Source organism: Lactuca sativa, chromosome 4, assembly GCF_002870075.4.
Source record: "Lactuca sativa cultivar Salinas chromosome 4, Lsat_Salinas_v11, whole genome shotgun sequence".
In the NCBI taxonomy this organism is placed as follows: Eukaryota; Viridiplantae; Streptophyta; class Magnoliopsida; order Asterales; family Asteraceae; genus Lactuca; species Lactuca sativa.
Window position 1 is genome coordinate 126,289,028 of NC_056626.2, and position 14,286 is coordinate 126,303,313.

The window sequence follows — 14,286 nt, forward strand, 5'->3', positions numbered from 1 at the left end:
AGTTGCGCTCCATCCTTCTTTCTGTCACCAAAACACTACGAACACCTTCCCATCTGCAGGGCACTTCTTCAGCCCATGCCAGAACTAAGTTGAGGCCAGACTTGACCACGGGTCAAGGAGACCAAGGACACTCAGGAAATCCTACTCTGCTTTCATCTCTTACAGGTGGTTTAGGCACGGTGAGCACTAATGTGCCAGGATCCGTGAACCCAAGGGACACCTTGGTGCGAACTCAAGGAATTGACGGTAGTAACTCTAGCGATTCTTGGAGTCATTATCAACCAACAATCGCAGCTGAACTCAAGAGGTATGAAGCATTCTGAAGGGCTTTCCAAGCCCGCAAGGAGCAAAAAATCAAGCAGCAGCAACAGAAAGAACAGGAGATCCAGTCTGTGGCTAGGTATTGGGCAAATGCCATCAGTAATGCGCATACTGTAGCCACCATTCCAAAAGATCAAAGCTGGATGGATGAAATGCCAAAAACAATCCTCAAAGCACAAGCTTCCAGTGCACCCGCAGGTACTTCCAAAGTTCCTCCTACTCAAACTTCCATCCCACCACCCTCTCCTACAATCAATCCATCACAAGAAGAAGAACCAGCAATCGAACTCAGTTCAGCTCCCACCTTCGGTTTTGATGATGAAGACATCCAAGAGGTCAACAAGACAAACCCTTCTGACGATGACATGATGATGTTTGAAGAAGAAGAGGAGTCCAGTGGTTCTCATCACTCCAAATCCAAACCCAAGAAGAAGAAGAAGAAGAAGAATGTGGTGACCAAAAAAGAATTCTTATCCCTTCAAGCCAAAGTCGATCAGATCATGGCTGCGGTTAAGCCTACTCAACCGCAACCTGAAGACACTCCAAGACCTCAGTCACTGATTGAAAGAATAGAGCGTCTGGAAACAAGGGAACACATGGTTGTTGAACGCATCTCTCTTAAAGTAGAGATGGGGATCCGATCCGTTGACAACAACCGCAAGGCTGACCACAAAGAATTCTTGGCTGTAGCAGAACGTCTCATCATCGAGGCGACCGCAATTAAAACGGATCTCCAGGCCACCATCGCGGATCAAGCTTCTCAGTCTTAGAAAGTGATAGATGAGACTCATAATGCTTATGAGTCCACTATCTCTATTCTTCAAACAACAATCAACAGACTGCATAAATCTCTTTCGTCCAACTACCATGGCCCTGAGATCCTCCAGCTTACTAAAGAAATCCACAAGTTGCTCTTCAGCTCCTCCACTCCAAACAATTCCCAATTGGCAGAAATCCTAGAAGCTCAATTCCAAGAAGTTTTTGCCAAAGTGGATGGACTTAAGCAATGGCTTGAGGAATCACTTGCGCTGCATTCCTCAAGAGGGGGAAGTGAAGAAGAAGAAGTCCATCACTCTGATTTTTCCAATCATCAGAGTCCCCCCCATCATCACTAACAAAATTCCCACACCACAGCCTTCACCGCAACCATCTCAGCATATTCACAAAAAGCCTGAGAATCCTCCTCACTTCAAAAATCTTGAGGATAATATGTCATCCGAAAGCTCCATAGACTCCCCTACCACTGCCCAAAGAAAGCATGATTGGAAAGCAGCCAGGCTGGCGGAATTAATTTGGAGAGAATGCGGATTCGACACTATGATAGATGAATCCTTGATTAATTCATGGGTCAATCCACACCATAGGATATTGGATGAAGACTACACACCGCACCTCACATATGCTGAACCCCTTGCTGATGGATACTGGGATATTCCAATTTCTCCTAATGCCAAATACTTTGCAGTATTTGAGCCATTTGACTGCAGACTTCCTGCCCACAAACGACTACCAATGGAGTTTGAAATACTTAATCGCTTCTATACCAAGCACGCCTCCTTCATCGACAAAATATGGTCTAATGATAGACCATCCGCAGTCAAGAACTACAAGATGCGAAAGTTCATGAAGACTGATTTTATCTAGTATACCCTCACCAGAAGAGAGCATGACTACATCCGCACCCAGGCAGACTTTCCTTGTATGAACCCGGAAGAAATCTTCCTCATTGCCAGGGTGTTCCAAAACAAATGAGAGAAGCATCCTAAAATGCAGATAACGCTTGAAAAAGCCAAATCTTTTCTGAGAGATACGGGCTGTGATTTTGCCAAGATAGATGTGGATATCTATCCCACCATCCTCAAGAAGTTTGATCTCCCACCTCTTGAACCTGTGCCAATGCCTTCCGAAGGCTTTGAAGAAAGATCTCTAGGCACAACAAACTTTCCTGAACTTGGGATCATATTCAAAAGGAAGACTTACAATGTCAAGTACTTCATTCCAATGACTGCCATGAACCGCCTGCCCAAGAAACAAATTGACATCTGCCGGACCGCAGTTGAAAGATTGAAGCATACTACCGCAGAAGTCAAGTTCGAGATTACAAGAAGAATCACATGGCTGGAAAACATCAGGAAGTTTTGGTGGATTTTGATCAAGTTCCTCAAAATTGATAGCTAAACTAAAGTTAAAGAGGTCACTTAGGGGGAAATTGTTGAATCATGCAAGTGACCCTCTTGAACTTAGCTACCACAACCATTTCTCTACCGCAACCGCATCAGCACCCGGAGTCAGCTACCGTAGTCAAATTAGCCAGATTACCTTATTTGTATTTTATGTAATACACTCTATTATCCAGTATGCCTTGCACGACTGCTTATAGAGTTGTAATCTAGTGTAGTTCTAAGTCTCTATAAATAGAGACTTATTCTCTTGTATTAAAACATCTCTTAAACACCGATAACTTATGCATTTCATCTGAATACAAATTCTAAAGTTATCATTCTATCACTCTTCACTCTCCACTTCTTACTTAAACATATCTGATTATAATCACTCTTCGGAGCAAGTCTTTGTGACTTATTCACTAAGTTTGATCTCACTTACTAACTTTGGTTTGAATGCATTCCAAGTTATGAATCAACTTATGTGTATACTTGATATAACAACTGCTGTCATTTACATTACTTTACTTTCCGCATCTAACTCACTAACATCTAACTATTAATATTATTGTTGAGCTAACAGATCCTTCGAGATTAACTATTCCGCTATATACTTGTTCTAACCATTTTGTTCAAGTGTGTCTCAAAGTTTTTCTCTTAACACCTACTCACTCTTGAAGCATCTCATAGTAGCAGTAATCTCCAAGGCTAAGGCATCACAAATCAGACCACTCTAGTCCTAATAGGAATACCTAGCCTACTCTAGCATGCATAACATATCATATCATATCATATCTCATAACACATAATGTAAGGGTATTTTAGGAAATCACCGTTCGGGCGCTGGCTAATCGTACACACTGCTTCTTTCTGCTTTCTTCACATTCCTTTACTTTTTAGAAAAAATGTTTCTTTTATGGAAAACTTTCTCAAATCCTCAGTTTGAGTTCAAATACACCCAAAAGTGCATCCGAATCCCTCAAACCAAGACTCTGAGACCAATTTGTAACGTCGTAAAAATTTAAAACAATTTGTTTTCATTTAAATAAAACAACCGTAACTCATATAATAGTTCTCAAAATCTCATAATTTCAAATGTCATAATAATAACAAATCCTAGAATCTCAAACAATTCTTTTTCCAGTGTTTACAGATCATGTCAGCGGCTTCCCGCGATCCTCGCTAGTACATGAAACACATATCACATAACACGGTAAGCATAAATGCTTAGTGAGTTCCCCAAAATACCACATACAACACATACGCCACTCAATGATATATCCTAGTACAACCTTCTGGTCGATGTGTCTCAGCGGAACCCTCTAGTCCCGTAGCTCGTTGGACCCTCTGGTCCGATCATAGCTCGTTGGACCCTCCGGTCCGGTCTGATTGTGGACCCTCTGGCCTCATGAGTTGTTCGACCCTCTGATCTAGTCTATATAACACATAATATACATATAGCACAATGCACATAATCTCAAGCATACACATAACACATAAGACCCTCCGGTCTGCACATAGCTACCACTCTAGGTAATGTATAGTGAGAAGACTCACCTCGTCGAGTGCACATGGGTGACTCGGCGAGTCCAAGTGTGCCCTCTGAATCCTTCTAAGGCCTCACTCAACTTGTCGAGTGAACCTTCCCTCGATGGGTTACCACTGGTCATGAATCGTGGGGCAACCCCAACTCGACTCGTCGAGTTCTCTTATGGACTCGGCTAGTTTCTACCATGGCCATGCTTAAATGACCTTTTGCAGTAAAATATGTTTCTCTAACCTATATATCTGACTTCCCAATGCTGAGTAATCACGTAAAGGTCCATTCTTAGCACTCATGCAACGTCCATAATGCTTCTTTTGGTGAAATAGCTTCTAAAATGGCACCCTAGGTTCATATCTCCAAAGGAATAGCATAAAGTGTTGGATAAGGTGTCTAAGTCCATAACTTATTTGGTATATACTTGACCCGATCCGGCATGGTCCATTTGGGTTGCATCTCACCCGAACTATTTATGGATAATTTTATGAGAGTTATACACATATGTTTATTAATATATTATAAGTTATAATATATTAATATGAAGTTATTTTATTTAATTAGTATTAGTCTTAAATTAATTATGAATTAATTTAGAGATTAAAAGGAAGACTAATTAGATTATGGGCTATTGGTTTTATAATATGGTGTGCACTAACACTCATTTGTTAATGGGCTAGGCTTATATGGAAGTCCATGGAGCTTTTAACCCATGGATCCTTGGAAAGGAAAGGTCATGGGTTATTAGGGTTTCACCTTAACCATGCACACTATATAAGCATGCTTATGGAGCATGAAATGGCAACTAGTGAACTAGTGTGTGTGTGTGCTTGTGTGTGGCCGAAAATACAAGTGTGTATACTCTCTCAAAGTTTTCCAAGAGTTTGTGGTGTTTTGTGATTCCATTTGAGGCATTCACACTATTGGTGCTTGGCCCTCAAACTCCTTAAGAACCAAACTCATCAAAAAGGTATGTAATCTCTTCTAACTCTTTTATGTTGAAATGTTCCCCATGCCATGTTAGATAGTTATGAACCTTGGAAAATTATTATTTTGCATGTATTTAGACAAACATAGATCCAAGGTTTATTAGGGTTTCATGCACACTTAGGAAGTGTTAGATTGCTCAAAACCCAACAATGGTATCAGAGACTAGGCTTGCTTGTTTGATACTTGATGCAAAATAATAAAAAAAAAACAGAATTTCGACTTGTGCTGCTGGAAATGGACTAGAAATATTACCCTAAACTGTTTTGGTGTTTTAAAACTTGTTTTAGTTGGTGTAATGGTTGTTCTAATCCATTTACAATAGCATATATCAAAATTCCATGATTTTTATGTGTTCATATAATTCTTGAAATTTTGATGATCATGTTCATGTTCTTATGAATTTAGAAGATGATAGGAATTATTTGCTGAATTGTTTGGAATTAATTCTTGATCATTTATGTGTTTTAATGGAGTCCATAATTTGTCCTCAAGTTATGGATATCCAAAGGTCACTTTTCTTTAACACACATTAAAAACACATAAGTTACATAAAATGAAGTGTCGTCATTTTATGAACCTTTAATTCATAAGTTATGAAATGTAAAGTTTTGGATGGTTACAAAAGATGAAGAGTCTTGTCCTTAAGTTATGGAGGTTCAAGAGTCACTTCATTAATAAATATATAAATAAAGTGTAACCTTAATTAATTCCATAAGTTATAAAATAAAGAAAAGTAATTCTTTTATTAGTTTAAAGTCTTCCATAACTTGTCCTCAAGTTATGGAACTTGAAGAGTTTTTGGATTAAAACTACTTTAAACACATAAATCATGGAATTAATTAGTTTTGAATAGTTTCAAAACTTGCCCTCAAGTTTTGGAATTTGGAAAAGTTTCACACACTTTAATAAACTTTAATTCCAACACTTAGAATTTTAAAAGTTAAAATTCAACACTTATACTATTTATAACATTAATGGTTAATTATATATATATGTATAAGAACAAGTCGTTTTACCGTTAGTAGGCCTCATTCACGAAGCCGGTCTATAAGGTGGGTATAAGGTTGTTGCCTATAAAATGGCGACTTAATGGGTGTCCACTCTCACCCACCGCTTGCTTGATCGGTGGAGGGTCGTTAGCCGAACGGGTAGGACAATGACTTTAAATTCTCATTAAAAGTATAATGATTATTATAAAGTAACTAAATATTTTTTATTTAATTCCCAATCTTAGTTACTTTAGGAAAAATGTGAATTTGGTGCTAGCCCATGGAATTCACACTTTGTACCTTACCAAGTCGTTGGTGGAGCGTGTGTGGTTAACCGGCACACCAACTTGGACTAGTAAGGATCACGAAGGGTGACTTAATGTTTGTCATAGATCAATGGAGCATGTGTGGTTAACCGGCACATTGATTGGGTGATAATATTAAGGGTACCAAGTGAATTGGTATGGTTATTCACACCTTGTTTTGTGATCCTCGGCATCCCAGTCACAAAATTTGAGAGGGCACACTCGAGATTGAAACATGCCATTGAAAAGTTCAATGAATCTCAAAAGATCTAGGAATTTCAAATCCAATTAAAACCTAATAAATTATTTCGTTTTTCATGGTGGAAATTGGTGAATCATCATTCGCGTACCTTCAAATATTTTATAGCTTGGATTACGGCATCCCTCTTCCAAATTATAAAATATTGTGTTGGGTCCTAGCCTTAATATTTCATATTGGGTGTTATATTAAGGACTTTGAATCGACTAACTTGATTTTCTCCCATAATAGAGGTCTGGTTCAGACAACTATGATCTTCCCAAATCTCTTGAAGATGGTGTCCCTCAACATCATGCTTCACTTCCTCCACCTCCTCCAATTATTCTCTCTAACCCACAAGTTCTTGAAAAGTTTAAAGTCACTCAATCCCTATTGGCAAGCATAGTCTATGTGTGCTCACATCTTGGAGATAAAGTCACATATTGACAAGCCGGGAGAGTTGGGTGTCAAAGTCTCGTGAAGGTTGGATGTTCAATCACTTTCTTAGTAACATAGTGAGTCTCTTTGGGACTACTATGAGACAGACTATGACATGACCCTTAATGATGTTATCTATTTGCTTGGTGTTGTGGAATCAACAATGATTTGGAACACCAGTAAAGCAAATTTGATTAAAAGAACAACTTCCCAAGTCTTATATGGACATTGACAATGGTAGCATTGGATATCTAGAAAAGGATTTCTCTTCGCAATGGAAAGGGATCGGCCATAGTCAACTCGGTTGACCAAATGGTAAAGAGAAAGGCTAAGTCTGAGATAGTCTCATGTGCCATTACCAAAGGGTCCATGTGTTTTGTTGCCAAAGGAAGGGGCATTGGTTGCGAAGCTTCCCTATTTACCTGAAAGATCATAAGATTGATCAAGTCAAAAAGTTTGACTCTACTTCGGGTAAAGTCCACTGTCTAACTCTATTAAGTTCCTATTTGGAGATTCTTATTACATAATGTGAATGGGTCACATGCTGATGTTTTAAGAATCAAATAGGAAGCTTAAAGTAAGTATATGTTGATTCTGATTGCGAAGGTGGGTTTCGATCGCATGGTTCGGTAATCAGAATTTTGAGCTGTTGCTTAAGAGTTATAATATATTGCTTATGAATAGATAACAAGAAGGTTTTCATGTGGATTGTAAGGATAAGTTTTTCCGCAAAGTTTTAAAATAAAAGAAAAAAAGGGTTTTAATTTTATTTATTTTAAAAATATCCTTACAATGGCATCTGTGGAAAATTGTTGCTTTTATGTTTCCAGTAATAGCAATATTGGAAAGTGGATTTGATTCCTTCATTTGTGGTAGTGTCTGAATTTACCGAATGAAGAAAGTTTTTCATCACCCAAGTTTCAATTGGACAGAAACTTGGAATTATACAGGTTGTATTGTATGATGAATGAGAATTTTCATCTTTGAAAATTAAGACTAATTCTTTGATCACATGTATATGTGAGTCAATTGAAGGGACTAAGGAATTAGGTACACTGGGTGTGCGCTGGTTAAGGTCCACCACAAAGATTGATTTGTCATGATTTACTAAAGATTAGTAAATATGATTATACTTATGAGGTTAAGTATAATTCTGTAACATTGGAAAGGTTACAATGTATGACAAAACAAATGAGAAGAATCAAATTAGGCAGAAAGATAAAAGTTTCTCAAATATGAAAGGATGGGAGAGTACTTTAGTATCATATTTCATGATCATCTTAATGATTATGAAACCATATCACAAATTCGTACTCTAAGGACGTCTTAGTGCATTGTTATGGCTAAGAAGAGAGGTCCTGAATTGTTGGATTGGTTAAAATCAAGAAGATGAGTCATACTTCGTTCCAAAACAATTCTTAGAGTCATACTCCAAGATTCTAACTTTGAGTGACATAAAGGAAGATTTATTAACACTAGTCAAATGTAAGAGTAAAATGTTTTCTACTCTTGTACATTTGAGATTGGTAAGTTGTGATGTCTTGGATGAGACAAAGACCAACTAAGACCAATTGTGTGAAGTGTTAGTCTTGATAAGAATTCGCATTGTCCCTTGAATATTTGTTTTGTCAAGGAATGGTTCTTGACTGGGGAAACTTATATGTCAAGGGGACAGTGGGAGCCTTAAAGATCCTGAAAAAGTTTCAAGATTTAATCAAGAGTAAAACATGTAATTTATCACTAGCACACGACTTAAGGTTTGCAACCTATCGTGTTGACATAATTCTTATTTCTGTACCTACTTCAAATAAGTTGGATTTGCATGTGAGTTATCAGAGTTCAACTTGGAAGCATTGGTGGGCCTTGTGCTACCAAGGTGACAAGAAAGTAAGATTGAACAAGTTTAATCCATGTAAGGCTGAATCTGTCACTAACCTTATCTTGTGATTATGGTTTTGAAAAATTCACATGGATAGGAACTCATACACTATAAAATCTAAGTGTCATAAGGTTTCTCTCCGATTCATGAAAATGATGGTGAGGAAACGCTTTCACTAAGTAGATTTTAAGTAGATAGCAATTGTGATATTTGCATTTTCAAAAGTCGTTAGTGGAGCATGTGTGGTTAACCGGCACACTAACATGGACTTGTGAGAAATGGCAAATGCCTAAGCAATTGAGACTATGATTACGACATCCCTTTTCATAGTCCTGAAAATTGTTTAGACACACATGTGAGCTATCTAAGAAAGGGTGTATGAATCTAAATTTCAGAAGTCCATCAAATTTCTAGAAATATGTCAGAGCTAGTGGGAGCATAAGTGTTATGCTGATAATCATCATGTTAGTGGGAGCATGATTATTACGTTTAGTGTTGCAAGTTAGCAATGTTAATTATAGAAAACAAAGTTTTAATTCGTGAAGTTGCAGGGGTTGAAAATTTGTTTTGCTATAATTAAGGGAGAGGAAATTATACTTCATTTCAATTCTAAAGCTTAGATTGAGATTTTAATCATCTTTAGTCAAGAATATACATATGAATTTTATGTTGGAATGGTTCAACTTGAAGAAATTCTATATATATTGCGTTTTCAAAATTCGATTATGATTACGGCATCCCTCTTCATAGTTAAATTTTGAAAATATGGCAAATTAAAAAATATTGTAGTAAAAGACTTGTCTAGTATCATGTCTTTATGTCAAACATCATGAATCGTGTCCCATATGCTTCGGATATAGGATCGATTGCATGTGCTATAATATTCATCTTTTCTAAATTTTCCAAATGCTTAAGGCATTGAGAGGGGAAAAGTCTAGAACTGGATATGACTAAAGTGATTAAGCAATTGTCGAGGACGACCTGAGGTTCGCTAAAGATTGGTTGCTCAGGGAAAGTTGGAAGTATGATGTAAGTTGTCGGAAAGGACCATATTGACATATTCTGAAAAGAAGTAACTCTTGTTCGGAAGTGATAGTCAAAATGGGACCATGGAAATGTCTCCATAGGTGGAAGTTATTCAATCTATGTAGGATTAGAAAACCTTAATGCAAGAAGGATGTTCAAAGCAATATACTTTGAATATGAGACTTCCGTTCCATAGACGTTGACCTTCTTTGGAATACTCTGTAATGGCTAGTGACAAGGTTTTGGTGACTTTGTGCATAATCATTACAAGAGGAACATTGCATAAAAGTTTAAAATCTAACAGATTTTTTTGGTAAATGATAGGAATCGGGGATTCTCACATTTACAATAAGGATTTGGGATTGTGAAATGAGTATCAATGGAATCATGTTCAATTGATCTACATCACAATGTAAGGATCATAGACAAACATAGTGTGCATACTTGGAGTATGGCATAACTATTGTTTAGAAAAACAAAGTGTACATGCCAGGAGCATGGGACGACTGTTGTTTTTATTCGAGTCTTAAGTTGATTGTTTGAAACATTATATAATGAATAATGTGTAATCAATACGGTGATAAATAAAAGGTGGTTCTATTTATATTCAAAAGGGTTCTGAGACCATATTGGATTCGATTATTATTGTGTTTCACTTTGCATGTTTTGACTTCCAAAATAGCTAGGTTATTCTTTCCGAATGACTAAGTTATTTAAACACTCCACAGTCGTTCATATGTTGGAAGTAGGTATGAATCAAGACTGTCATGAATCGAGTTTGTAGATGGCTAAATGGGTTTAGTCATAGCAATGGTTGCTACAACATTCATGAGTGCTCATAAGTTATGAGTATTGGAATAAACCCACGCTCACTTGTATCACTTCATGGAATTTATCTCGAGTGATCGTGAGACGGCAATATCATATAAATCTTCAAACCTAGAGATATGAGTTGTTACCTATGAGTTGGTTGTGCATTGATTGCACGTAAACGCATCAGTAACTTGATGTTATAAAACGTGCCTTTGTGTACAATTCAACAAGTAGTAGAACAAGCATATGAGTCGAAGTTTATCTGTTCCTTTTAGAAATAGAAGCGATATCTAGGCCCCTCGATGATTTTGTTGTGACCTATGTACCGGCCGGTCAGAACTAAAATTGATGTGTTCGATTAAGTTCTTTGTCAAACAAATCGGAAATCGGGAAACAAACTGCTGGACAATAAGTACGACGTTGTTCCATGTATTTGTCCGGCTGATATCATGAGAACAGAGGATTAAATGATCATTTATCTAAAAATGGCGTTTCATAGTTCAACGGAGTTTTCGAGAGCTACGATTGTTGGTTGGTTCCTGAAGTAACATACGCAAATATAGTTATTAGACTTATCCAAGTGGGAGTCTATTGGATAAGGTGTCTAAGTCCATAACTTATTTGGTATATACTTGACCCGACCCGACATGGTCCATTTGGGTTGCATCTCACCCGAACTATTTATGGATAATTTTATGAGAGTTATACACATATGTTTATTAATATATTATAATTTATAATATATTAATATGAAGTTATGTTAGTATTAGTCTTAAATTAATTATGAATTAATTTGGAGATTAAAAGGAAGACTAATTAGATTATGGGCTATTGGTTTTATATGGTGTGGGCTAACACTCATTTGTTAATGGGCTAGGCTTATATGGAAGTCCATGGATGATCCATGGAGCTTTTAACCCATGGATCCTTGGAAAGGAAAGGTCATGGGTTATTAGGGTTTCACCCTAACCATGCACACTATATAAGCATGCTTATGGAGCATGAAATGGCAACTAGTGAACTAGTGTGTGTGTGTGTGCTTGTGTGTGGCCGAAAATACAAGTGTGTATACTCTCTCAAAGTTTTCCAAGAGTTTGTGGTGTTTTGTGATTCCATTTGAGGCATTCACACTATTGGTGCTTGGCCCTCAAACTCCTTAAGAACCAAACTCATCAAAAAGGTATGTAATCTCTTCTAACTCTTTTATGTTGAAATGTTCCCCATGCCATGTTAGATAGGTTATGAACCTTGGAAAATTATTATTTTGCATGTATTTAGACAAACATAGATCCAAGGTTTATTAGGGTTGCATGCACACTTAGGAAGTGTTAGATTGCTCAAAACCCAACATAAAGTAGGATGGTTGGGACTCTCTGGAACTCTTAAGGTCTAGATCTAAGAGTTATTCCACCTTGGGTTCTCAAAAGCTTCGAATCCAAGCTAAAGAAAGGGAAAGAAAACCCTAGATTCAAGTACATCACCATAAACACGAGATTGAGCATGGATCCATACCTCTAGCAGCCTCCTCTGATAAAATGATAGCAGATATGAGCTCCTTAAGCCGTTTAGCTTGCCGTCCTTCGTTCTTCCTTGCAAAATCACACTAGAAAATGATGAAAATGGCTTCCTCTCTCTCTCTCTCTCTACGCTCTCTGGTTCTCTGGTGCTCTAAAGGGTGAAGGTTGCCGCAAATGAGGGCCATAAGATCCCTTAAATAGGGCACAGGCCCGAGGATTTAGGGTTTCTGCCCACAGCGCAGACTCGTCGAGTCTGTTCATTAAATCTATTTAGCAAATCGCGATCCTACCCGACGAGTCTAAGCGTCAACTCATCGAGCCCCCCCCCCCCCCTGACAAAAATAAATAATTAAAATATGATACCTGGAATTCCGGATGTTACAGATGAATTTTTAAACAATGACAAACTTGTTGATATTGTAAATGAATGTTTGACAGAAGATGAACAAGTGAAAATTTTGAAAAGAACTGAACATTCGAAACTTGACACTCAATTCATTTTTTTTGATATTGATGATAACTCAGATAATGTTAGTGAAATCACTGAAATTTAAGAAGAGGAAAGTATTGATTGTTCTCAGTTATCTATCATTAATGTCACATCTAAGATTAAAGGTAAAGAAATTGTTAATGATTTGATGGTTGATGATGACATTGGAAAACCCTCTACTTCGAACGTTTGTGATTTTGATGATGTGGAGATACGAGATAGTCAAACAGATAGTAGTGTTGATGAGGAGGACGAAGTCAAAGTTTCGTGTAATAATAAGTCAGAAAAGAATGTTTCGAATGAAACATGCATTCCAAGAGTTTTTGTTGAACAAGTTTATGGAGGAACTGAAAAGTTTGACAAAGTGATGAATGAAAAAGGTGCTCACTATTTGGAATCTAATACTGTCGTATATCCAAATTTTACATGCACATATGAAGTAGTTTTTCCAAATCAAGTATTTGTCACTACTGGGAATGCTGAGAACATCAAGCCAGAGTTTAACAAATTGATTGAAGAAGACAACAAAAGAACGTCAGACGAAGGATTCTTTTCGAATCAAAGCACTGTTGAAAACAACCTAACCAAGAATTCATATGTTTTTCAAAGATAAAAATCAACACGAAAATGAGTTGTAAAATCGGAAAAAAGAAAAAGAAGTTTTCAAACAAGAAATTGTTGAGACATCTAAAGTTGTAAAACTGAATTCACCAGAATATAAAACACTTGTTGAACAATTTTCAAAAGAAAAAGGAGTTTCAAAAAGAAAGGCACAAAAAGCAATTTTTTGGGAAGTAGTGTTAAACAAAAAACAAACATTCGAATCAACAACGAAAAAGAAAAATCCCGCTCAATCAAAATCCAAAGTTTTGTCTGATTCAAGAGAACAAAAAATCAACAATTTTTCAAATTTAAACTCATCAATGGGTTCTCAAACAACAAATCATCAAGAGACGTTTTTCAAAAGAAAACCACCAAATACTTCTTTTCATTATGAAACAAATGTAATATATACATTTCCTTCAACTAAGCATAAACGTGATACAAATCAAAAGGTTGAAAATGTTCGAAATATTGTCAACTCTCAAAATTTTAAGACAAGCCACAACCTTGTGAATGTCCGAAAATATGACAATATTCGAAAATCAAAACATTCTCAAACGAAAGTCAAATTCTCTCCATAAAAACCAAATTTTCCAAATCCATCAGTTCATAAAGCAACAAAGGTTACGAACTCAAAAGGTACTTCGGATGTGCAATCAATCAATCATTGACTTGAGGGACAAGGGAAAAAGTGCATATTGGGAAAGTATTCACAACAACAGGTTAAAAATGATTATGTAGAGTATTTGAATGAATTTTCAACACAAAGTTCACCTTCTCAAGATTCGAATATTCCAGTTCAGAGATGGCAACCAATCAACAAAGTTACACGAATTGAGAAGCCTGAGGTGGAATCATATGAAAGTCCAAAACTATCAAAAAATTATGTTTCAATATCTTTAACTGATGATGTTGACTTAATTGATAGTGTAAAAACAAAAGTTTGAAGTTGGGCTTTGAGTTCGAAATTTCATT

The 14,286-nt window shown here is 36.8% G+C and overlaps 1 protein-coding gene across 1 annotated transcript; it reads left to right on the forward strand.

Moving 5' to 3' along the window:
- Nucleotides 1–464: 464 nt before the first annotated feature.
- Nucleotides 465–1,091, forward strand: LOC111902691 (uncharacterized). Its single transcript, XM_023898513.1, has one exon. The coding sequence runs from the start codon at nt 465–467 to the stop codon at nt 1,089–1,091; it is 627 nt and encodes a 208-aa protein (XP_023754281.1).
- The last annotated feature ends 13,195 nt before the right edge of the window (nt 1,092–14,286 follow it).

Coding starts and splice junctions, on each gene's coding strand:
- LOC111902691 (XM_023898513.1), top strand. CDS start 465: ATGGATGAAATGCCAAAAACAATCCTCAAAGCACAAGCTTCCAGTGCA.